Source organism: Cyprinus carpio, chromosome B9 (genome assembly GCF_018340385.1).
Source record: "Cyprinus carpio isolate SPL01 chromosome B9, ASM1834038v1, whole genome shotgun sequence".
NCBI lineage: Eukaryota > Metazoa > Chordata > Actinopteri > Cypriniformes > Cyprinidae > Cyprinus > Cyprinus carpio.
Genome location: NC_056605.1, coordinates 24,301,620 through 24,328,995, shown reverse-complemented (window position 1 = coordinate 24,328,995; position 27,376 = coordinate 24,301,620). Strand labels below are relative to the sequence as shown.

Sequence of the window (27,376 nt, the reverse complement as noted above, 5' to 3'; positions counted from 1 at the left end):
GTGACAGTGAAGAGGGCTCTCCAAGTCAGTGAGGCATGCACGTCAGGCTGTCACATCTATATGCAGGTGGCCACAGTCTCTGACAGAACAACGTCTTCACTGGCAAGGTGTTATTTCTGCTCTGTGACCCCAGCTTGAAGACTTTGACAGATTCAGAGGCACCTGCTATATGTATTTCTTTACAGTGGGTTTTTAAATCGAATGTGTTTACTCAGTTTGACTGAATTCGGTGTACAACGCATGAAGTAGGTCATCTAGCTGTCAGGAGTTGCAGCTGCAAAGAAAGACCCTTCAGATGGCTATAAAACGCATAACCCCTGTTCCTTAGCACCGATTAAGTCTGTTATTTAATTTTTGTATGACTCCCAGTAAACCTCAAACAACCCTGACTGACATTAAACGAATGTTTCATAGCCTCAGTCGGATGCTTCCCCACCAGTATTTGAAGATTTGGGGAAATGCCTGCGGCTTTTGCTGGCACTGCCTTCAGCTCGATCCCTGTGTGAATCATCTCTCTAGAGAGATGGACTGAAGAGGCTGACCTGATTTACCCTCTGCTCTCACGCCTTGAGGAAGGGGTTAGCACTGGGAGATACAGAAAATATGGGATTCAGGAATACAGGAAAATATATCTCAGTATTTTGGTGCCTTTTAATGATTATATGTGATATATTTATATATTATATATATTTCTTCAACTTTATTATTTCATGTTTGTGTTCTAAAATGGCTGGAAAGTTTTTATTTTATTTTATTTTATTTTATTTTATTTTATTTTATTTTATTTTATTTTATTTTATTTTTTTGTTTTATTTTATTTTGTTTTATTTTGTTTTGTTTTTTTTAATCACAAAATCCACAAAATATTTGTTTATATATATTTATATCATTATATAAATATACTATATATATATATATATATATATATATATATATATATATATATATATATATATATATATATAAATATTAACATTGACAATGTTTTGAGTACTATTTTTGTAGAAACCATGATTTTTTTATTTTTTTTATTTATTTATTTTTTATGAACAGAAGGCACAGCATGTATTGACAATTAAAATCTTCTGGTATTTTATACATGTCCTTACTGTGTCTTGTGATCAGTGCATCCTTGCAGAATAAAAACATACATTGCTTTCTGAACGCCAACTTTTGTACAGTAGTGCATGCACCAATACAAAAATACAGTACCCTATGTGGTAAACAGGCTGTATACTGTACATTTTTTAACTAAAACATTTTAAAGCATGAACATTTCCACAAGTCTTTGAGACTCAGTTTCAACTGATTCATTTAAATAGACAGTCATTATACAACATTATTTGATCATATAATTATGTGATTAACCAGTCAGAATCCGGTAGTGTAATATTATCAAAAGTATTTTGCCTAGCTACAGGGTCTTGTTGGCACATGCCTATATACCCTCTGGTGTCAGCAGCTGTATGTTGTGTTACTCAAACTCATTTGCAGCAGTTCCCTTTGTGTTTCTTGTGTGCAATTCATTTGAGGGGCAGAATTACTCTCCTGATGTTAGTCTGGAGCCGACAGGTGTTCACTGGGACCTCGTTAGCACCATTAGCATGATGAAGTTTCACCTCCACGTGTAAAATAAACAGATTACAACACAGACAGGCAAGCAGCCCACTCTCAAGGCACTGCACACACTCCTTCAGACTTCCCATTGCACAGTTTTATCATTAAGGCAATTAGTGTCAGCAGACACCACGCTAACGACACCTCACTGAGGCACTTCCTCTAATCTGCTTCCACAACCTTAGACGAAATGACACAGGCAGCAGAAAATTTAAAATCTCAAGCGTTTAACCTCATTTCAGACCTCAAATCTTAAAAGAGCAGTTTCTATGAGTGAACATCATAGAATTGTAGTCACGTTTTGTAGGTTTTGCATTAATAATGAACAGTCTGGCTATCAACAATGTGAAAAGAATATGTCAAATTTAGATGATTTATGAATAATTAATGCTATTTCTCTCTCCTTTAGAAAACCATCACTGGAGGCAAATGTCTTAATCAAAAGGCTACATTAATATTTACTGTAGTTTCTTCCGGTAGACATGCTAATTAATGTGGAATCCAAACCTAATTTTAACAAAGCAGGCCAGGAATGCTAGAAATGCTTACACGACAGCATGTTGTTGTGGCCTAGAGATATGACCATAAACTCTGAACAGGGATAATATTTATATTAGCCTCTTAACACGATGCCACTTTTACACAAACATGTCCCCCTGAAAGTAATGAATTAGTTCGAAAGGCAATCAAATATCAGTGATTACTGGAAATATGCACCATCAAGGCTTTGCATTGTTAAAGTAATTGAAGTAATTTATGTTCTTCTTGTCCTTGAATAAGAAAGTCCTCTTTTTTCTTTCTTAGGGCCTGTTTGTCTTTTCTTGGTGTATGCACAAGATTGTCTTCCCTTCAATAAATAATTCATTATTTTCAATCCATTATTAAAATGTCTTCATGATCTATAGCTATCAGCTCTTCAATATGCATTAAATAAATGGAGATAGATGCAGGATATGAAAATAAAATATAGTCAGGCTCTGTATGGTGGTCGTATTTCTCAAATAAGACATTAATGTCGCTCTGTACAGTCCGCAATATACTCATCCACACTCATTAATAACTTAAAACGCCTTTAATAAGGGATTTTTTTTTTATTATTATTATGCTGCATTGAAAGTAATACATTTCTCTTAATAATAACAGTAGGTGGAATCACTTGTGCCTACTATGTTGGCTAATGATTTGGCTCACTTAGTGTGTCATCTTGTGTTTTCCAGGTTTTCTAAACATTCAATCCTGGCCAGAAAACATGACAGATCTGAGTGTCTTCTCCAATCTGGCAACCATCGGAGGCAGGTCTCTGTACAGGTAAGATCCAAGGCTCACTCTATGTTGCCAGCTCCAGAAATAATCCCCCTCCTTCTCCTACTTCCACAAGTTTAATACTGCCTTCAGGTGCACCTGGGAAACTCAGTCAGGCATTCATTATTACAGGTCATGCATTCAATTCAGAACCATAGCACGGAAGTAACCTAAACAAAACAAAATAATTATATTTTGAACAGTAAACCCAAATATCTACATCTGAATTTAAAATAATGAGAATTATTAATTTATATCACGTATTTACACATGATATGAAAAGTTAATGTTTGTAAACTATTAAAAGTAATCAGTTCACTTTACTCACTGAAATCTATATATTATACATCAGTGTTTTGCTGTATTTACTCATTTCCGTCATTCTTTTAGTGAATTGAGGCTAAAACAGCGCAGACAGCATGTGTAAATAAACAGCGTAATTCATTCTTAGTGAATCTCCTCTTTTGTGTTTTCTAAAGAGGCCAAGGCTTTATTGCCAAGAGTTCAAAGAGTACGAATGAAAAGCTGTATTCACACAGTGCAACACTCATTTGATTAGAGTTAAAGAGTCAGGAAAGACAGAAGAGAGGGGAAGCGCAGATCCGCCAGTCTGTTTTAAAATTAGTGGGGTCATTTGTTGAAAGCTGTACCACTCTACCAATTACCGTCTGTCACATGATGTGCTCTGTGTCTGATGTGTCTGGCACAAAACACAGAGAGAGAAGAACAGAAGAGAAGTCTCTGAGAGGCAGATCAACTGGATGAGAGCGATGTCAGTGTCTAAGTGCACCTGCACATTCTGCCGCTGCTCTCTGACTCTCTGCTGACGGCCGTCTCAAAGCCCCTTTGATGTGCTCTTCAGCACGCCTGCCTGTGATTAAAAACACCATTGTGATTATGCCTCGGCATTAACTGATCTCATCACATCTGAAGTAGGAGATCCTTAGCGATGCTAGATGGGGGACGCAAGCTAAAACACTAGCTTTATAAATGCAACAGCATCTCTCATACTGACAAGTCACTCGTGCCTTTTGTTCATGAAGCCATCATTGTAGCTTTCTTTGTGTCAGATATCATTCTTTTGTTTAATTCTTATTCATTCTGATCTTTTTTGTCCATTGAGTCTCAAGGTTTTCTATAAGGTTAAATATACCAAGGTTAATATACATAAAATAAATATTCATAACTAGTAAACATAAAGGATTGTGCAATTTTTATAGCAAAAATTATAAATGTGATTTAATTGATTAGATATTATGTATTTGTGTGTGTAAAATTGTGTCTATTCAATTATGACATTTCATAATTAAATTAACCCATCTATATAATGGGTAACCTCTCCTGTTTGTTCCCTTGTGTTCCCTCAGTGGTATCTCTCTTCTGGTGCTAAAGCAGCAGTGGATTTCCTCACTGAAGCTGCAGTCTCTCAGTGAGATCAGTGCTGGAAACGTGTACGTCACCAACAACAGTCAACTCTGCTACTACAACACCGTCAACTGGACGGGACTCTTCCGCACCAACACCCAGAAGGCCCTGATCCGCAACAACCGTGACACCAAGGAATGCAGTGAGTCCATTGCTCTGTTTTACTACAGTTGCATTTGGCTTTGAGATAAATTAGCCAAAGCCAAGATATTTGACTTGAGGTCTGGTCAAGTAATGTCTACTAAGAGGGGTGTCTTACATAAAATTTTTAAAAAGAAGATGTGTTAAGGCTAAGATTGTTTTCTGGCTCCCAGCTGCTGTTTATCTTGGTTCACCCGAACCACAGAGAGAGTTCACGCTGACTTTGAGGCAGTAAACTCAGTCACTTTGTAAGGTGCTGGTGCAGCTCCCTCATACCTGTCGTTCTGCCTGGGTCAGTGCACCTCACTGAGCCTAGCGGGGGCCATGAGGGCCCGGGTTCCTCTGCAGATGGAGGGGGTCAGGAGGTGTCAGATGATCAGAGTCTCACTCTGCTTCGAAAGACGAGTACTGACACAAGCCCCTACCACATACTCCCTTTTTACCCTTCAAAATCACCCCGAGATCCAGAACACAAAGTCCTTTGAGTTCTTTATTTTTTTTTTTTTTGAAGACTTGAAGAAGTGTGGAACAATGTTACCGTAAACCTGAAAAAATACCCCAAATGCCTCAGGTTTATGCATGGACCGCCAATCTAATTACCCATTCTCTACAAACGTTAAGTCGCTTCATAAACAATTACAGGGAATTAATTGCAGGGAGACCCTGCAACAATTTTTGACATTTCAGATGTTTTTTTTTTTTTTCTTTTTTTTTCTTTCAGGAGAAGCTGTAATCACCACAGTGAATTTACTTTGACCTCTGTCTTTAAGAACTCTCTCTTTTCTTACTGCTGAGTGTTGTTTATGACTATCAGAAAACCTATTTTTGCCCTTCTTTTCCATTGCGCAGGATGTTGTGATGCAACAGCAATCATTAATGTCTCACAGTAACCGTAGCCTTTTGTAGGGCTTAGCGATCCCCCTGGCTCTTACCTGTCTCCCTGGAAACCAATCCAGCACTGCTTTTGACGTCAACGCAACCCAAATTGTGTGTTTTCAACCAGGTTAAAACTTTGAAGTTGGCATTTTTTTGATCCATCTGCCACAAACGTACAGCTGAAAGGGCTCCCACTTCCTTGTGTCACTCCTCGTGCTGTTGGATAGCTGCTCTAAGCACCAAGTTGGTCCTTGAACTGGTACATGTTGTTCCCTGAGAAATGCTGGGCTTTTTGTATAGTATCTTTATATCTATGGTCACAACAACGTTTGTCAGGCGTCTACATTGTCAGCTTAGGAGATTACAAAGATAAAACAAGTGTTTTTTATTATTTTTTTGTCCAAAAAACAAAACAACGACAAAAGCAACAAAAAACAATTGTAGGAGTTATCTGCTTTAACTATAAAACCAACTTTTAATATATTTATAAAAAACATACTTTCAATGAACTTTGAAAGTATGTTTTTTATAAATATATTAAAAGTTTTTTGAATGAAATTTGTAAGTTACCTGTATTTAAGTTATTACTTATCATATATATATATATATATGATATATACTTATTTACTTTTTCCCCATACTATGTTAGCAGTATAACCGTTTGAGTAAAAAGTACAATTTCTAGTAATTGATTTGTCGCCATTTTTCATTAATGTCAGTAGCACTTAATCAGCAGGAACACAAGATTTTGAGAAGCAAGAACATCTGACTTTTTGTTCACATGCTCACAAGTTTGCTTACATTTGACCCTCTGGATGCTCTTCGGTGATGAAATTCTCATAGTTTCAGAAGTTGAAGAGGACGTCTGTGAGACATGCTGAGGTTGTGTCAGCAGTATTTTCAAAACTCATCCAGCTGCTGCACAATCCAGTGCCTCAGTGGGTGGGCACCTGGACCATTCTGTCCTCATTTCAAATTGAAATACAGAGGTTCATATACAGCCAGCTTCTTACAGGTGTAATAAATCCGTAACCAGACAAGTAGCATTTTTCACAGATGGCGTGTACATTGTGTTCAATCACGGTTTTGCAAAGGATCTTTTCTTTCTATCAACTGGATGTTTCCCAGGGGTGAACTGACAGCACCATTCTGAGGCAAATGTGCAATAGATTGAAATGCAGCTATGGACAGAAATTAGTTTTACATTGTGATACCTTGGAACAGGTGATGTTTTGTTAGAAAAATAGTAAATTAAAGTTATCAACCACAATTGCACAATTTGCACAACACAATTTAAATTATATTGGTATATAATGTATTTCTGCACATATGTACATGCATAAAAATATGTAAAAAAATAAATAAAAATTAAAATGAGAAAAATAATTATATAAATAATTATAAAAGTATATAAAAAGCATTACAATTAAATTTATATTTATTTTTAATTTATTTTAGTATATTTTAAAATGTAATTTCTGAATTTTCAACAGCCATTATTACTCCAGTCTTTAGTGTCACATGATTCTTCAGAAATCATTCTAATATGCTGATTTGGTTTAATATTTTTGTGGAAACACAGTGATACGTTTTCTTTAAGGATGTTTTGATAAATAAAGAAGTTCCAAAGAACAGCATTTATTTGAAACAGAAACCCTTTGTAACATTATATATACATTATATATACCTTTAATACATTGTATATATTTGCCATTTTTGACAGATGCAAAATGTTAGGAAACTATAAGAAAGTTAGATATTTACTGGCATAAATGCTCCTGCATTAATGATCATATTTTTTGCAGTTTTGGATCGTATGGTATGTGACCCACTGTGCTCTGATGCTGGCTGCTGGGGTCCGGGGCCCGACCAGTGCTTGTCCTGTCGGTTCTTTAGCAGGGGACGTACCTGTGTCGAATCCTGCAACCTGCACGAAGGGTAAGTTGTTAAATGCCACACTCCCACAGTTATTAAACACATTATTTGTGCAGGAGTTTTACTACATGAATCTACAAATTTAAAGTATCACAGGTGCACCCAATGTTGTAGAGTCATTTGAAGACAATTCATGACATTGTTTATTAATGTTCGTTTGTAGAAGATGTGTATTCCTAAGATTGAACTATTGCTAGCTGCGTTCTCCAGGGATTTCACCCAGATTCATGTATCCATCCTCTAGACAAACAATAACAAAACAGTAGAGCAGCATGTCCCCTGGCTTTGGAGAGCAGGTTGCAATGATGAAACATAACCTCGGTTGAGCTGGAAAACAAATAACAGTGTTTGGATGAGCTAGATGGGCTGGGTACATCTCCTACCTCATATGACGTCTACACCAAATACAGCAGTGTGTGGAGCACCGTGACAGAATGAAGAACTGAGTAAAGCCTTGGTTTTGTTTTCACAAAGGCACAAAGATTTAGAGCAGATAAACAGACACACATATGACTGTTCCCTCAACTATGGGCACTTTTGACCCTGTGGACTTATATATATATATATATATATTCCACAAAATAACATAATTCTTCATGACATAAATGTATGCTTTTTTGATATTATTAAATGTTTAAACAATTTAATTTTTATGGTGGATTTTCATAGCTTATGCTTGATAGACTGGTTCTGTGACAAATATAAAATGATATAATCTAAACTTTAAAGGTAAAGTTCACCCAAAAATGTTATTTCTGTTATCAGTTACCTACCTCTGTGTCATTCACTTACTTATTTCTTGTGAAACACAAAAAAAGTTTTTTAAGAAGATGTCTTATCGCTTTTTGTCCATGCACTGAAAGACAATGGGGTCCAGTGTTGTTTTGAACCCCACTGACTTTCATTGTATAGACAAAGACAGTTCTACTGTATATTTTCTTTTTGAAGAAAAGGCATTTAAAAAGTAGGAAAAATGTGCAGTAGAGTAAGTTTAACCTTCATTAAAAACAAAAAAAAAAACTATTTAATAAAAGCACAAATGCTGTAGATATAAAGTACATGGTTTGACTAATCTCACATGAAAGTAGAGTGGGTGGATTTGTAAAGTGTGCCAAAGCACTCTAAAAGGCATATTTTGGAAGTCCGTGTCTTTTCTTGTTGTCCTTTCTTGTTTTGTGTGCAGCCAGTAATATATTGACAGTTTATTTATTTATGTATTGTCTTTGTGTTATTTCACAGTACCCAGTGTCTTTATCTCATCATAAATTCCTAAACAACCCTGGGTAAAACTAATCATTTTCTTTTCCGAGGCGCTGTAGATTCAGAAAGTTGTGTGATGTGCTGATGTTCCTGCTTAACTAGCTAAACCAGCAAGGCTTCCATATTTACCAGAAAATCAACCAGTACCAAACCAGCATGAAAATTATTTTTGGTAGCGAGTGTTTGTCTTATTCCTTAAAAAATGGTTTGGCACTGATAAGCTCTTTCTGTTGGTTTAGAGAATTGGAATAAGTAAACACTAAAGGTGTTGATCAGTGCAGTGAAGAAGGTAATTTACAGATTGGTTTTGAGTTCCTACTTTATTTGTTGTGTGCTTACGTACTGCTCGAAGGGAAAGACGAATATCAGCTTTTGATTGATTTGACTGAGCGAAGCAGTGAAATTTATTTTCTCCTTTGCCCAGAGCTAAAACAAGACAATAAACAAACGGCATTCATTTTCACATTCTAAAACAACAGCATCTGCCCATTTAAAAAGGAGGCTCGTCCTTTGTGTGTTTTAACTAGGACAAACATGGATGGGTGCCTGTTTTTTATATGTATGCCATATCCATGTTCGTTGAAAGTAAATCAGCACCAGGGATCGTGCACCCTGCGATCGTCCCACATGATTCTTTTGCCTTGCAGACTGGCCGGCTCTAAGCCCAAGCAGCTCACCAGGCCCTATGTGGTCGAGAAGCGGGAGGCGGGTTTGGAGAGGTACGGCACGGCATGGCCACAGACGCTTCTCTGTCTTGCACTGTCACGTCTGCCTACTCACCCGTCCCACACGCGTCACCCAGTGCTCCAATATCTGTGCTGTTTGTTTGTGTGTGTATATATATATCTGTTTTTCAGGGTGATCTCAGAGTCTGTGTTTTCTCTCTCTCTCTCTCTCCACTGGTTGTCGACCTCTGCGGTCACACTCGCTGTTCACACAAGATGATTCACTCTGTATTTGGGTACAAACAACCAAAAAAAAAAGTCTACTGTGGTGTGTTTGAGCTGTATCTAAAAGTTTTTGAAAATGATTATGACAGTTTTTGTTGTGTGGTCTGCACAGCTGGTCTCAGGTATTGGATCACAAGTGGCTAGTGCTAAATACAGGTAAATCAATTGCAGATAGCTTTGTGATCCAAATGCACTGCATTTGAAGTGAAGATGGCCCTATGGAATTGCTAGAGCACAGTTTTCAGTGTCAGATGATATTAGGGAGGTCATTATGATTCTAGAGTTTGGGGTCAGTCAGTTTTTTTTGTTTTTTTAATGTGATGTGTAATTTTTTTTTTGTGTGGGGATGCATTAAATTTATAAAGTGTGATTTTTAGTGTTTTAAAGTATTTCTATTTTAAAATAAATGCTGTTCTTTTCAACATTATATTCATCAAAATCTTCACCATTTCAGCAAAAATATTAAGCAGCACAAGTGTTTTCAACATTGATATGATAAGAAATTGAACATCAAATTAGCATATTAGCATGATTTCTAAAGAATCGTGTAACAAGACTGGAGTAATAATGGCTGCTAAAAATTCAGCTTTACCATTCCAGGAATAAATTACATTTTAAAGTGTATTAAAAGAAAACAGTTATTTTTAATTGTAATAATTCTTCACAGTGTTACTATTTTACTCATTTTAGGCATTGGAGAGTATAAACGATTTTAAAGGGCTCAAAAGATGTTGCTAAAAAAAACATTATTTTGTGTATTTGGTGTAATGCAATGTTTATGCAGTTTAAGGTTAAAATAAGGTAACAAAAAAAAATTCCACATACTGTACATAATTGTTGCCTTTCTGAAACACGTCGAAACAACAAACAACCAGCGCTACTCTACACTGCTCAAAACTCGTGTTTGAATCAACAGTGGCAAATTCTTTAAAGATGTAAACATACTTACAGGCTGTAAGTCAGAAGCGCCAGACTGTTATTGCAAAGTTGGAATTGCCCCACTTTATAGAAACAGCCTTTGTGCCACAGACGCATTGTAACTGATTCAGGAAACAGTCCTCATCCCCCGTAAAATGCGCTGCACACATCTGAATATTTTGGTTGAACTGTTCTGGAACAGTGTTGTAAATACAACTTAACCACTGATTTCTAGTTGTGTCCTCTTTTGCAAAACCAAACGAAGTAGTTTCGCTTTCATAACAAAACGCACAGAGTCTCCATAACATGGCGGCGGTGACAACAGCAAGGATAAAAGTTACGCCTTCTTTCTTTGTGTGAACATTTGGATGGTGTGATACAAATCTTCCCACATCGTGATGTAGACATGTGGGGGCGTGTTAGAATGAGCCGTTTTTGGAGGACGTGGTTGACTCTTAACTTTTATAAAGAATATCTCTTTGGATTTGAGACTTTAGTCTTTGCAACTTTACAGATCTTCTTTATGCACCAAGAGCTTGTAACACTCAAAAGACAAAGGAAAAATTTTAATTGCATCATATGACCCCTTTAAAGATATAAAGAAAATGTATATGTCATTCTGACCCCAAACTTTTGAACAGTAGTGTATCTTTTGTATTTAGCTTGTGAATCACACTTCTGTTGTTGTTTATGAATCTACAAAATTCAGCCAGTCATGTTAATATTTTTTTCTTTATAGTAGTATTAATACATTTCATGTTGGATTTTTGAGAGAACACAGAGTGAACCACGAAACGTGGTGGAGACCGAACATGCAAACACCACAGAGCCTGTGAAGTTAACGTTTACATAAAAGTCCTTTAATGATAAGAGGGTCTTCAACAAGCTTTCCTCACAGTCTATTTAAAATGTGCTGTGCTTTTTAGATAAAGAATAATTAAATGTCACTTAATTTAGCACTCATTGGGGTAACACGTCACTAGTAATAGAAAATTGCCTTTGCTATACATATTTTTCTCTCTCGCTAAGCCACCATCCTCCACTTGTCACGCCAACGGATGTCAGCTTCTGAAATGTCACTACAGTCTTCAGAGGAGTGATGGGACTAGGAAGCGACTGTGTTTGCCCGTATTGAACCATTTTGTGATCATTTGTTTCAGAGGTCCCTGGCTGATTTCCTCAGTGTGGTGTTTTGAGGTGTCCCTGAATGTGCTTGATGAATTGTCACCTCGATAGGTGGTGAAGGCTCACTGTTTGCTTTTGGTCAATAGTAACTGTGTTTGCCAGCTGTGGCAGCCGCTTGAGAAGTGCAGTAAACACCCGGCGGATGTGTTAGATTCCACTGTTGCCTCCCTATGGCCTTGCAGTGCCTCGGGCGCTGAATTCCCTTTGGCTGCTCTTTCACAATCTACCAGTCTGTTTTGTGAGATGGCTCTTCTTTTACTGCCTGTGATTCAGACTTTCCTCATTCAAGTCCTGAAATCTGAAGTGTATTTAACGACTGACAATATCTGGTCTGAAAATGAAAAGTTGACTTGACTTTAAAAGGCTAGTGATTGAATAGTTTAGATCTTTGAGTAGGAATTCCTGGAAGAACTTTAAAAATTGACATGTTTTTTTCTATCTGAACCTTGAGTGTTCTGAAGTGGTAATTATGTCATTGTAACGTGTTATGTTACCTCATGTTTGGCTTTGTTCCCTTTCTCTTTCTGTTTTACAGGGATGTACGCGAGTTCGCAAACGGTTCAGTGTGTCTGGAGTGTGATGCACAGTGTGAGGTGGCGGATGATGACGGTCTTACCTGCACTGGGCCTGTGAGTTCAGTCTCATTTCTCCTCTAAAACAATAAGCCTATTTTATCAGTTTTTAAAAACAACACTTGCAAAACTGTACCAAGAAATAAAAACTTTTATTCAAGGACACATTAAATTGATCAAAAGTCATAGTAAAGACATTTAATATTACAAAAGAGTTGCATGCTATCTATTCATCAAATATTTCCACAAAAATATAGCTTTTTTAACACTGGTAGTAATAAGAGATGTTTCTTAAGTACCAAATCAGTATATTAGAATGGTTTTTGAAAAATAATGTGAAGAAATCGCTGCTGAAAATTCAGCTTTGTCATCACAGGAACAATTATTGGGAGCAAATTTTGAACCAGAAAACAGCTATTTTAAATTATAATATTACAATATTTAAAAGTATAACTGTTTTTACTGTGTTTTTAAATGCAGCTTTAATAAAAGTAAAAGCATATACAGTATATGCTATATTTCTTATTAAGTTTACACTCAAGTGTGAGGTTGGAAAGAATATATATGCAATGAGAACAATAAGTACAATGAAAACAATATATATTGCTGTCAAACGATTAATTGCGATTAAGTGCATCCAAAATAAACGTTTTTGTTTGCATAATATGTGTGCGTACTGTGTATATTTATTATGTATATATAAAAACACACACATACAGTATATATTTTGATTATATATATAGATATATTTAATATTATAAACATAACATTTTTCTTAAATATATGCATGCATGTGTTTGTGTTTATACATTTACATTTAGTCATTTAGCAGACCTTTTGTATCCAAAGCAATAATTTTTTTAAGAATATATATATATTATCTGTATTTGTTGTTCTCATTGCTAATTAATTAACTTAGCTGATTTTGTACTTGAATGTTAAAGATGTTCAGAATAGTGTCTCTGAATAGTCTCTCTTCTTTATATTTTCACTTTACATTGTGGTGCTTAATTTAAAAATATCTGGTGCAGCAGCAAAGAAAATATGTTTTTTTGATAGACCATATCAACAAGAGATGTTATTATACTAAGATTTTGCAAGTTCACTCTCCAAATCTGATTTTTCTTGCACTTGGCGCTTGGTAATTGTTAATTTTGGATTATATGATTATATTCATTTATTTCAGTGCAATCTCTTTCAATATCTATTAGCTTAAAGCACAAACAGAGCTGAACGGCAGACACTGCCTTCGATTGGCTTGGTCCAATGATTAATTGAATCCCTTGCTGAAGTGTACTTTTGCAGCCGTGGGATTGATTTTGCTTCTTGTTAATTTAGTGAGAAAGTAGATTAAGTTGCCTAATCTTGGCAAGTGTTTACAGAGAGTCCTGCCCCATAGGAGACACCTGAGAGTGGGATGAATAAGCTGTTTGGATGTCCATGAATCTGATCAGGTTAGAGAGACATTACCACAGATGCGCTGTATGCTCAGCACTGCCCCTTTTCAAAACAGCCTCAAGCACTTTGGTTTAAATTGATGACTACATGACAAGGTGCGTACGGCTGTGCGCTTGTGTGTGTGTTACCAAATAAGGATTTAGCCAATGCGTCTCTAATGCACGAAGGCCTCGGGCTGTTGTCTGCTCGAGTCAAACAGAAAGGTCTCGCAAATGACATGATCATAAGCCCTTAGAGACCCATATCAGCACAAACATAGACAGAAATAAACTCAAAAATCTGTACGTGTCCAGTATCTTTTTTTTTTTTTTTTGGCCTGTGTCTTGAAATTTTAATGACAAATTCTCTCTTTCATGCAGATTTAGCTTGATCACAGCCTGTTATCTATTCATTTCTGAAGTTGTTCAGTCAATGTGCCACCAGCCAACTAACACAAACAATTAAAGTAATTTAGCAAAGATTTCTGTTGTTGTCAAATTAAAGTCAAACTAATTTATCAAAGTAACAATCAAACTAGTTTAGCAAAGATTGTCATATATATATATGTGTGTGTGTGTGTGTGTGTGTGTGTGTGTGTGTATATATATATATATATATATATATATATATATATAATATTTTTTTATAGTGCTGTATGAAATTTTCTTCTAAAATTTGCATTTTTTCTCAGGCTCCTATATTTATGTTCAGTTATTTATAAATAGATATAGATATAGATATAGATATAGATATTATGATCTATACTGTATATCTATCTATCTATCTATCTATCTATCTATCTATCTATCTATCTATCTATATATATATATATATATATATATATATATTTTTTTTTTTTATTATTATTATTATTTATACACACACAATTGAAATAAAAATCATATATTACATAAAAAAGAATATAACTGTAATATTTCGTCGCTGTCCGATGAAAACCACGTATGTCCATTTTGCCTATTTTGAGATTTTTCGAGGGATTGAATGTCCAGGTTCATTTCCGTATACAGTATGCTTCACATATCTAAATGGCCAATGAAAAGTTGTGAAATCATGTCATCAGATTTCCACGTATATCCATTTGGTGTCAAAGCTGTCAATCACGCCGCGTATCTCCCGCCCTGTGGAAGCATCTCGCCGGTCTCGTGAAGTTTCGCTTTTCTTTTTTGCAATACATTGCCAAATAAACATAGCCTGGTGAGACAATGACTTTCCTTCATCGAGGTAAACGTTTCCCCCCTGACGCCAGACGTACGTCTAGGAGTGACAAAATTACAGTAGGACTGTCAGTGTATTGATTCATTGTCCCTTCATAGTTTGCAAGAGACATTTAATAAATTTATAATTAATATTAAATAAACTAAGCGTATTTAATAAACTAAGACGTAGGCTATTTAATAAACTGAGCGTATTCATCTGTCAATATGAAACGCGACTTGGCCATTATAATTAATGATCGGAAGAACGCGTATCGACCACCGTTACTGTAAAATATGCACGTATGTCCATTTAAACTTAATTTTGGTCAAATGTGGATTATATCATTACACTGGCAAGAATATGGTTACATGTTAAGATGCCGTACCAAGTATGACAACGCTACATTCAACTGCTTTTGAAATACGGTGTTTTTTTCACTTCCTGAAAAGTAACCGTTTTGGACATACGTGAGTTTCATCGGGCAGCGACGATTTACATAATAATAAAAATAAATCCAGAATGTGAAATGTTATCTATTATTATATTATTATTATATATGTTGTTTTTATGACAGTTAAGCGAATGTATTTACAATTGTCATTACAGTAATGTAAAAATGTGTCATATGTAATCTATCTAAATTACAGTAATGAAAATATTATGAGAATTGTTTTTTGAGAAAAAAAAAGTACATTTACATGCAGACAAGTTATTTTAATTTAAAGAATAATGATGCTTAACTTCCTTCAAAATATAAAAAAATATATCTACATGGTCCTAAAATACACCATGAGAGAAAATATACAAGTAAAAGTGATCGCCAAATGAACTGGAAATTATCTTATCTTAACTGACTTTTTCCACTAAGGACTTTTAACACACATATACAACCATAGGCCTCTCAGACGTAGGCCAGGCTTAGCTAAACTGTTTAAATGTTTGTTGTTATTAGCACAGATTAAATGCTGAGTGTTCTAATCTACCTGTGAAACAATCAGCAACATCTGTTTCACTAAGGCATAATTAAACAACACTAACAAACAGTGTTTTGTGTGTGGAGAGGAAATGGAGATTTGTGTGCAGCAGGTGTCTGGAGAAGCAGCCCAATTAACAGAGAAAGTGATTATGCTTTCTAGCTAACCTCGCCTTGGAGGAGTTTTACATCCACCTTTATCTATGTGACACGCTACGCTTGATTTTGGCACTCTGAATGTCAGAATCAAATTGACGCGCTGGGCTATCGTATTTCTTTCCTCATTTTTACTTACCAAGAAGTACAGTACGCTTTTTCAGAGCTAAAATAACAAAATGATGCACATTAGGTGTTTGATTAATGCTTCATGTGATTTATCTTCTTGTGCTCCCTCAGAGAATGATGGGAAATGTAGTTCTGTAGCCAAGCCTGTCATCTCACAAACCAGCTAAATGAGTAGTATTTTGGGGAAGCTTTAAAGCAACGTGCAGTGCATGCAAACCAAACTGTTCTGTCAACATTCACAATTGAAACTTAATTATGACCAATACTAATTTGCTTCCGCCAGGATTCTTTAATTAACATGCCCCCAAACTCAATGAATATCCAGAGTTTCCCCACTGGTAATTACGACATTCTAGTGATGCTCATGCATGATATTCTCAAAAGTACAATCATTCTGATAAGACTTGAAGGTAGAATAAATGCAATAGATTTATTAATATCTAAAATGAATAATGCATTGCTGAATAGAGCAGCATGCTAGTCATCAGAGATTTGCCCTAGTTGTGGTAGAATGTTTATTCATTTGTTTTGTTTTTAGCCACTTAATAGCAATAGTAGAGCGTGGATGAGAAATGATGAAGATAGTTCACCCAAAAATAACATTTGTCATCATTCTTATGTTGTTCCAAATATGTGTGACTTTTAAAAAGAAGATATTTTGTAAAATATCTTTTTATTGTCTATACAGTGAACGTATTGTTCAGGACCAGTATATTTAAGTATTTACTATTAGTAGATATGTAGACACTGTATTTTCTGTACTTACTGCTTATTGCACTTCTGGTTAGATGCTAACTGTGTTTCGTTGCCTTGTACCTTACATGTGCAATGACAATAAAGTTGAATCTAATCTAATCTAATCTAATCTAATCTAATCTAATCTAATCTATTATAGTTTTTGTTAATATTGTAAATAAATTAAGTTTTATTGGTAATACTTTATTTTAAAATAGCCTTGTTACACATTACATGTAATAGCTGTAGTATTAGCACAAAATTATGCATAATTACATGCAATAACCTTAAACCAAACCCTAATCCTAAACCTAACCCTATAGTAAATACATGTTGTTAATTGAAATTACTCAGTACTTAAATGTATAATTACACTGTAACAAGGACATTATTTTATTTTATTTTATTTTATTTTATTTTATTTTATTTTATTTTATTTTATTTTATTTTATTTTATTTTTAGTTAATGTTTACTTTTTTTCCAACTATACTACCGTTTAAAAGTTTGAGGCCTGTAAGATTTTTTTTTAAATTTTTTTAAAGTCTTTTATGCCCAGCAGGCTTTTTTTATATATAAAAATACAGTAAAAACAATAATATTGGGAAATATGATTACAATTAATATTAATATACTATGTAATATATTTTAAAATGCAGTTAAAAAAGCATTTATTTTAAATAAAAATCTTTTGTAACATTATAAATTTCTTCACTGTCACTTTAATGCTTCTTTACAAATTTAAGTATTAATTTCTTTAAAAAAAGAAAACTCTGACACCAAAAATTTGAACAGTAGTGTATGCCTTTTAATACTGATGGAAAAGTAGGTTGGTGGACCTGACGCGGTGTCTGTTGCATGCTGCCTGTCTCTCACAGCCCTGTCTGGGTGCCTTCTGCTGCTTTATTGCATCAGAGGCGGTTTACAGCGTGAAATGAAGAGCAGCTGTAATTGCTGCAAGGCATTTATTCATCTCTCACAAGAGACTGGCTCATAAAGAAACACATATCTGCCTCGGTCTCAATGAGCACAGACAGATACACTCGTATACAGATGTTCCTCAAGGTTACGTGGGTGCCGTGTGTGTTAATAGAACAATACGGAACATCTCTTCCTATTGTCCAGGAAGTGTTATTTGTCTTTCTGGTTGATGAGGTGCTTGGATGACTCTAAGGGTGCTCATATTGATATCCAAGCTAACAATTCCCTCTCTTTGGCCTCCTCTCTCCATATTACCGCTATAAATCCTGTGCCGGCTGATTGTTATGGTCATTGTGTGTGTAGTGAGGGATGGTTATTATCCATAGTTGCTGGTATTTTATGTGTCTCTTTTCTCCTCTTTCTCTTGCTCTCTTGCAGGGTCCTGATCACTGTGTTAAATGTCTTCACTTTAAAGATGGACCCAACTGTGTGGAGAAATGCCCTGATGGTCTACAGGGAGCAAACAGCTTCATCTTCAAATATGCTGAGGCCAACAATGAGTGTCACCCCTGCCATGTCAACTGTACCCAGGGGTATGAAAGTGTTTGTTAAATGTTTGCAATTTGTGAGTGTGTGTGTGTGGGAAATATATCTGTAGTGGTCCAGCTACTTCCTGTGCTTGTTTGCCACGTCAGTTCTAGCCTCAGGAAGTTCGGATAGCCTATTTGTCAGTGCACTGACCCTTTTTAGATCACTTGTGTCCTCGGAGCTGGCTGTGCATAAAGCATCATTAATTTTAGAGGAAGGAGTTTGCCCTTGCTGCGTCTCTGCCATCCAACTTTAGTCTAAATGATATCCATCAAGCTCTCCGAAGTTATCCGGCTGGGCACCTGCAACTTAACCTCAGCCCCTTGGGGGTTACATGAGAGACGGCTCAGATTTCCTGCAGAAAAACATTATCCACTCAAGGAATCTTCACACTTAGTCACGGATTCACTTTTCTGCCTCCTGTGTCACATGAAAGCCCTCAACTGCTGACTGTCGTATCTGGGATCTCTGTCAGCCAGGGACGATTAGTGACGTTGAGCTTTGAAACGCTAGCGGTGAGCTGACAAACCGACAAAGCTATGAGCATCAGGATGGAAGGGCAGGAACTCAGACGTCAAGGAAAAGACAGAAGAGACAGGTTTATTAAAATAGGTCTAGCACTGATAGATTAGTGATGAATTGTGTCAATATAAAATTAAGGAGGACTGAGATGATTTTAATGTGTTTTTTATTTGATAGTTAAGTTGCCTAAAGATAGTCATTAGATTAGATTGACAATCATTATTGCGAGTATGAGAGGGTTTAGATGGAGGATTTTGATGTAAACAGCATCTCTAATTTAAACTTCAATAGGAAGAATGTTGCTGTTAGATGCTGCATGATTTGTTTTTAAGAATATTTTCAAACTGTCTTTTTTCAATGAATTGATTCTTAGTTTAAGACCCTGATATATATATATATATATATATATATATATATATATATATATATATATATATATATATATATATATATATATATATATATATATATATTATATATATATATATGTATATGTATATATATGTATATGTATATATATGTATGTGTATGTATATGTATATGTATGTATATGTATGTATATGTATATGTATATATATATATATATGTATATGTATATGTATATATATATATATATATATATATATTGTAGTAAATAAATGTTTTAAGTGAAGCACTTAAGTGGAGACCATAAATATGTAGGTATAAATAGTTAAATACAGTTTATACATATATATGTATATCTGTCTATCTATATATGTGTGTATGTGTGTGTATCTATGTATATGTGTACCAAACCATATGTTGGGGACAAATTTGTACCTATAAGTGGTCCTTTTTGGAACATGCTCATTTGTATAAACGGTATAAAAAGTAAAAAAAAAAAAAAAAAAAAAAAAAAGTTTTAAAATTAAAAAAAATGCAGAATGTTTTCTGTTAAAGTCAAGTTTAATAATTTGTAACTAGCTGTATATAAAGTCAATAGAAGTATATATAATGACCCCATTTAGATAGCTAAGTAAATATGTGTATGAGTGTGTAGCTGTCTTATATGTTTGCTTACTTTATGTTTTATGTTCATTCATATTCTTTATTGTTTCAGATGCACAGGACCTCGTCTACAAGACTGCATTGGCATGATGGACAGGTACACAAATCTTTATACATATTTGAGTTTTTCTTCACCTTTAATGGAGAGGACAATAAGAGAACAATAGAAGCAGTGGTTGGGTAAAGAGGGGTGCATAACCAGGAAAGAACAAGGAGTTGGGACTCAAACTAGTGTCACTCGCGACTCCAATAACGCGCATTTTTAATTTAAAAAATGTTTCATTTTACTTACTACAAGTCTAAACTCGAACAGCAATGATGTACTGTAGCAGCACTACTTTCTCACACATATACTACTCATACACAGTGACTTCTACTGTCAGAAGATTTGCAAGGTCAGAGTCTTGGCACCAGTTTCTCTCATCTTTATTTTCTGTCTCGCTTGGCCTCCCTTAAGCCATTATTTATTCATGGCATCTATTTTGGTGTTCTGCCCAATGTCCAGCACTTGATTCTAGTCACACTGGCATCAATAGAGAATCACTGTGTCTGGAGATCCTTGACACCACACACAGTTATGTCATAGCAGTAATTAAGTTGCAAGGCTTCTATACACAAGCAAATGTCTAAGACTACATTAGAAATCTCTGAAAAAATAAGAACAAATTAAAAAAAAAAAAAAAATTTTAATTTAAATTTTTTAAAGTTGCAAAGAAAAGCACTGATGGAAATCATTTTAATTTTAATATTTAATAGCTCATTTAATGTTGTATTTTTCATTTAAATTTTTAGGTAACTAACTTAAAAAGCAAATTTGTGATTTTAATCCCTTTTTTATTTAAACATTATTATACTGAATGAGAAAAGTACAGTAGTTTCCCACTGTACAGTACAACGCTCTCGGTTTGTCAAACCCAGCTGCATCTGATTGGCTCATTCCTGCGCTGATGACATCATTAACACACACGGCTCATTGTTTTAACGCCAGCTGCCTTTCAACATACAGCTCTGCTTTAGCACAAGAACGTGAGATGGGAAAAGGAAAGTTATATAATGACCAGGCCACAGTTCTGTGATTAATGTGCTGCTGTGAGGCCTGTGTGTGTGTGTGCGTGCACATTTGCTTCATGGCATATTTGATAAATTGATATCACTTTCTTTTGCTCTCATGGGAGAGTTGGAACAAAATACCATTAACTGCTCAGAGCAAATGCGTTTGCTGTTTCAGATCTGCCATTATGTTACACACAGTCCTGGCAGGGCAGAGAGAAGCCGAAGCTAGAAATCATTTGTCTCGGCCTCAGACATCACAACCACAAAGGGTTCACAGACTACTTGATGCATATTGAAAATAACTAGGGCAAAAACTTCTCACAAGCTTCAGTCTGATTGGCTCCTTTTAGATGCTTGCAGACAGGGCACACACGTTTATGTCCACTGGGATATAGAGGTTCTTCATTGAACACTTCTAATGATGGTTTTTGGCTAGAATAAGCTGTAATGTGGACCAGGCTTTATATGAAGACACAATATCAATACACACATACACGTAGTTCGGTCCTGTCCTAATAGTGTTATAGAACAAGAGTGTATGCTGCTTGTTTGGGCAGACTATCAGAGTAAAGGCTGCAGGGAGTAATCCTGATAAAACACAGTACTATCCTTGGAGACCAAACAAGCTCAGGACAGAGGTGAACATCTCTAATGTGGACTAGGTGAGAGGCGAGTGATAGCCAACATTCACAACAGCCTGTAGAGTCAGATAAAGATGATGTCTTTACAAAAAAAGCATGAGTGATCATTTAATGTTATTTGTATATTTATCCATACAATGAAAGTATATTTAATTTATGATTCCTTATTTTAATTGTGTGTGTGTGTGTGTGTGTGTGTGTGTGTGTGTGTGTGTGTGTGTGTGTGTGTGTGTGTGTGTGTGTGTGTGTGTATACATACATACAGGTGCATCTCAAGAAATTAGAATATTGTGAAAAAGTTCCTTTGTTGTACTAACTTATTTCAAAAGGTAAAACATTCATATGTTCTCAAAATATTAGAATATTTATATTTGAGTGTCATTAAGTGATCATCCCTAAAGTATAAATTCTGGGTATTTCTTGTTTTTTGAAACCACAATAATGGGAAAGACTGCTGACTTGGGAATGATCCAGAAGCCAATCACTGACACCCTCCACAAAGAGGGTAAGTCACAGAAGATCATTACTGAAAGGGGTGGCTGTTCACAGATTGCTGTATCAAAGCATATTAAATGTAAAGTTAAGTTCCTTAAAGACTGGAAGGTAGCCGTGACGTCTGCTGGTGTTGGTCCTTGTGTTTTATTAAGTCCAAAGCCAATGCAGCCATCTAACAGGAGATTTTGGAGCACTTTATGCTTCCATCTGCTGTCAAGCTTTATGGAGATGCTGATTTCCTTTTCCAGCAGGACTTTAGCACCTGCCCACAGTGCCAAAACCACTTCCAAGTGGTTTGCTGACCATGATATTACTGTGCTTGATTGTGCCAACATGCCTGACCTGAATCTATGGGATATTTTCAAGAGAAAGATGAGAAACAGTCGATCTAACCATACAGATGAGCTGAAGGCTCAATAGTGCCTCAGCAGTGCCACAGGTTGAATGCTTCCATGCCACACCTCCCTGATGCTGTCACTTGTGCTAAAGGAGCTCCGACCAAGTATTAAGTGCATAAATGAACATACTTAAAAGAACTAGAAACTAGTTTTGTAAATCTTTTTGTAAATTTTGAGATACTGGATTTTTGACTTTCATGAGCTGTAAGCTCTAATGATCAAAATTAAAACAAAAAACTTTTATGAAAGTTTATGAAAGTTTCACTTTTTGGAATAAGTTACAAAAACAAATGAACTTTTCCATGAGCATATATATATGCTCTGGGTGTGTGTTCACGGTGTGTGTGTGTGTTCACTGCTGTGTGTGTGCACTTTGGATGGGTTAAATACAGAGCATGAATTCTGAGTATGAGTCAGTATGGGTTTATATAGATAGATTACTACTTCGATCTACTTCTATGTACTGTCACAAAAGACATACTGTACATTGTTGACATACTGTACATTATAATTCGGAAGTCCCTCATGTTGGCAAAGTCTGCACTGATTTGATCAAAAATATAGTGTTATTGTGAAATCTTATTGCAATTTTACATAACTGTTTTCTGTTTTGATAAATTTTATAATGTAATTACTACTGTGATGGCATAGCTGAATTTTCAGCAGCCATAACTTCAATCTTAAGTGTCACATGGTCCTTCAGAAGTCATTCTAATATGCTGATTTGGTACTTAAGAATCATTCCTAATTATTATCGATGTTGAAATCAGCTGGGTTGGCTAATATTTTTTGCGGAAACAGTGATGCCTTTTTCAGGATTTTTTGATGAACAGAATGTTCAAAATAACAGCATTTATTTGAAATAGAAATTTTAAATGTCTTCACTCTCTCTTTTAATCAGTATAATCCATCCCTGCTGAATAAAAGTATTAATTTCTTAAAAAAAAAAAAAAAAAAAAAAATCGCAGACATCACACTTTTGAATGGTTGTTTATTGTTTATATCTTATTTAAAATGTTATAAATATATACTATTTTTTAATAGAAAGATACAGTAGATAGATCGATTCAATTATTAAATTATGTATGTATTCTTTTTCTTCTTATATAATACAATTCCACATAAGTGGGATGGGTGGGTTGTGTCTTATTTTGTCTAGGACATCAGAATCTCCACCAGACTTTCAAAAATCCTAGTTTAAACTCTCTGTAATGTGTATTCTAAGTGTTTCTATCTAGACTCTCTCTTGCACATTTGCAAAAGACATGGCAGGTTACATAAAACAAGATGTCAGACATCCTGTCCTCCTTCCCCTGCAATATACGGCAGTGCCACACTACGTGCTGACAGCAATGCAGCATCAACATAATTGCCTGCTCATTGTCAATGCAAGAGAAGCTCCCTCACGCAATGTTGGATCTATACACTCGCACAGGCTTCAGAGGGTGATGGTATGCACTCGGCTATGGTCTCCGTGGCTCATAAGCTTTGTGTTGTGACTGCAGATCAATATCGAATTAACGGGAGAGATTCTCATCTCACCCAGAGATAATCTAGCAGTCTATCGCTCATCATGCCTGGGCAATGCTTCACTGTCCTCGCCTTATTGGGTGGGATTTCATTTCCATTCTACAAACTTACAGTTCTAAATTTATACAGAAGGGAAGACCTAACACAAACACCTTATTTGAAGGCACTAAACCCTTCCTTACAGAGCTATACTCACAGGAAGCAACTGGACAAGCACAACAGAACAGAATAAAACGGAATGGTCCCAAGATGCATTTTAAGCCCAGGCTTCTTGCCAGTATGTCGTAATTAAGATATTAAATGTGCTGTAAGTGATTTGTTTTATTGAATAAAAAATGTTCTACAACCTGTCAGATATCACAAAAATAAGTACCTTGTGCAAAAAGCAAAAAAAAAAAAAAATTAATAAATAAAAAAAATTTAGGCCAGTCTGCTCTTTTCTAGTCAGTCAGAAACATTATGTGTCTGCATAAAAGAAATGTAGTTATTTTGCATTTAATGTAATATTTTAAATAATGCAGTGTTGGATCCAACTTTGAGATGTTAAATGCTAAAGATGCCCATCTAATGTGTGTTTATCTAGACAAATAATTAAAAAATAGCACAGTGGGAACATAAGCACGTTCTGTGTATACACCTTACATCTTTTTTTTTTTCTTTTTCTGAAAAACTAAAAAGAAGACTTTATATTTGGGGCCTGGGACAATTATTTGTCCCATCCTTCTAACTCTATATGCATGTGATGTTAGAAATAAGGATAAAGAGGTGCAGAGACTATTAGAAAGTAAGATTGGCAGTCTAAAGAGCTGGATCTTAATGAAAGGCCTGTAATAGGACAGCATAAGCTGTGTATTGTATGCAGTCGGTGCTGATTTAGTGCTGCCTTCTTTCATGCTAACTGAATTAGGCCTTTCATTAATGCTAAGGGGACACTTTCTGATAGAAATTCAAAGTACAGCCCAGAGAAGGCTGATGCAAGATGACAGCAGTTGGGAAGGCTTTTTGCAGGCACATCCAACCAAATATCTCTTTTCTATCTGAGAGGAAGGCTTTGTTCAGGTTCCTGCTCATTTGTGGGATATTGGCAATTCTCAGCCCCCTTCTCTGATGGCTTTCTCTACTGATCTGTTCTTCTCTTTTGTTCTCCTGTAGTATATGTCAGTGGCTCTCAACTATACAGAAAAGTCTGTTGAGTTTTTCTGAAAATGTTCAATTTAGTTAACAAATAAATAAATAAGTAAATACACTGGTCAACAAATTGGAATGATATTTGTTTTTTGAAAGAAGGCTCACCAAAGCTGCATTTATTTGATCTAAAATACAGGAAAAAATTTAATGTTGTGAAATATTAATACAGTTTAAGTACCAGTTTTCTATTTGAATGTTTATTAGAATAATTAAAATTATTACTGAAGGATCATGTGACACTGAATACTGGAGTAATGGCTGCTAAAAATTCAGCCTTGTCATCGCACAAACACATTTTAAAATATATTAAAATACTGTTCTTTTAAATTGCAATAATAATACTGTTTTCACTGGATATTATGCCTTGGTGAGCATAAGATATTCTTTCAAAAATATTAAACGTTTGACTGGTAGTGTTAATAATTACATAAATAAATTCATGTTTTTGTATTTATTTATACATTCCCATATATATTTTAAGGAAGTCTGATGTTAACATATCTTGGTCATGTTGCAGAACCAGTTACGAAGCACTGGTTTATGTGTTAAGGGACCAATTACCTAGTGCTTTATTGTTATTGCACATGGCTAATGTTTGTTTTCTCCCATGTGTTTCCCTCAGGACTCCCCTCATTGCGGCCGGGGTTATTGGAGGATTGTTTGTGGTGATCATTGTGGGCCTGAGTGTTGCCATATCAGTAAGGAGGAAGAGCATCAAGAAGAAAAGAGCCTTGAGACGCTTCCTGGAGACTGAGGTTAGACACAGTCCATCTTCTTTTCCTGTTTTTTTTTTACTATTTATTTTTGTTCAAGCTTGGACTCATGGCACTCTGTATGTCTCTTGAAATGGTTCTTCGAGAGGAAGTACCCACCAGCAAAAGGAGATGAGTCAGATCATTTCCTGATTAAATTTAGTGTTTAATAAGTTGAAAAAGGAACCTATGCTGTTAAAGTTAAAACTTCCTCACACGGTCAGCTTTTGATTATTATGAACCTCATGAACAGTCAAACTAAATGTATTCCACTGCTAAGGATAATAGCCTTTCTTTGGACCTATTTAAAAGTGATTGTATGTGTTAATTAAATAAACATTAATGAAAAATTGTGTCCTTGCTAATGTGCTGATGGCTTCACTTGTGGCTTTTTTCCCTCTTAATGCTTACTGTCTTTCCTTTTCATTTACACTTTCTCTTTCTATCCATCCTCCTAATACGTAGTTTATTTTTCATATTGGGATAATAGCATCTCTTAGGACCTTTTTTAAAGTGATTGTGTATGTTAATTAAATAAACATTAATGAAAAATCGTGTCCTTGATAGTGTGATGATGGCCTCACTTATGGCTTATTTTTTTTCCTCTTTATGTTTACTGCCTTTCCTTTTCGTTTACTCATTCTCTTTCTATCCATCCTCCTGATATCTTAGTTTATTTTTCATATCACAGTGTGGGTGGAGGGTTCATAAGAGTGCAGGTTGCGCAAGGATCCCGTGTTCCTGTGCCCAAAGGTTCTGACCCCTCCTCTTCATGCATGCATATATCTGTATGGCCTCAGGCTTTGAATAGAGAATATAACACTCTCCTCAGACACTCCAAAGAATAATCTGGAGCAGACCCACGCATGCCACATAAGGAAGCACATGTGTGAGAAAGTGGACATCATTATGTATGCTTATAACCCATATGGTCTTGAATGTCCCAAATTTCCATTTTCACCAGAATAGGGTGTTCCCTTCACTATAGATTCATATTACATTGGAGCACTACAATGTAGCAACTACTTGGAGCAACTACAATTCAGCACTATGGACAGTTCCTGATCCGTGTTTCAGCACCGCCTGCAGCGGACAGCTCCCCGGATCACAGCTCATCCTCCCCTTGCTCTCCTCTGCCTTCTGTGTCCGGGCTCCTGATTTACAATTCCATTTAAATGAAGAAGTGCTATTGTTTTTTAATCAGGCGGCTGTGATGAGCCGGGGGACGCCACAAAGGGTCGATAGAACGGCTGATTTACGCTCTCTCTCTATCTCTCATTCTCTCTTACGCTTCCCAATCTCTCTCCTACACACTCTCTCCGTTCATATTTTTATCAGGTTAACCTTCTCTCTTTCTGCCTTTCTTTCCTGTATCTTCTCTCTTTGCTTTTTCCTCTTATCTCTGTCCCCCTCTCTCTCGTCACATTTCAAT

At 35.6% G+C, this 27,376-nt stretch overlaps 1 protein-coding gene across 3 annotated transcripts in view; it reads left to right on the top strand.

Moving 5' to 3' along the window:
* LOC109096391 (receptor tyrosine-protein kinase erbB-4-like) overlaps positions 1 to 27,376 on the top strand; it is a 293,046-nt gene that overhangs the window by 224,723 nt on the left and 40,947 nt on the right. For 2 of the 3 annotated variants that reach the window (XM_042731733.1, XM_042731732.1), the window contains exons 11-18: positions 2,835 to 2,925; positions 4,287 to 4,486; positions 7,167 to 7,299; positions 9,204 to 9,275; positions 12,145 to 12,238; positions 18,187 to 18,341; positions 19,940 to 19,984; positions 25,815 to 25,947. In XM_042731733.1, coding sequence (XP_042587667.1) covers positions 2,835 to 2,925; positions 4,287 to 4,486; positions 7,167 to 7,299; positions 9,204 to 9,275; positions 12,145 to 12,238; positions 18,187 to 18,341; positions 19,940 to 19,984; positions 25,815 to 25,947 — 923 coding nt within the window. The remainder of the gene's footprint in view (positions 1 to 2,834; positions 2,926 to 4,286; positions 4,487 to 7,166; positions 7,300 to 9,203; positions 9,276 to 12,144; positions 12,239 to 18,186; positions 18,342 to 19,939; positions 19,985 to 25,814; positions 25,948 to 27,376) is intronic. The other variant, XM_042731734.1, reaches the window with a different exon arrangement.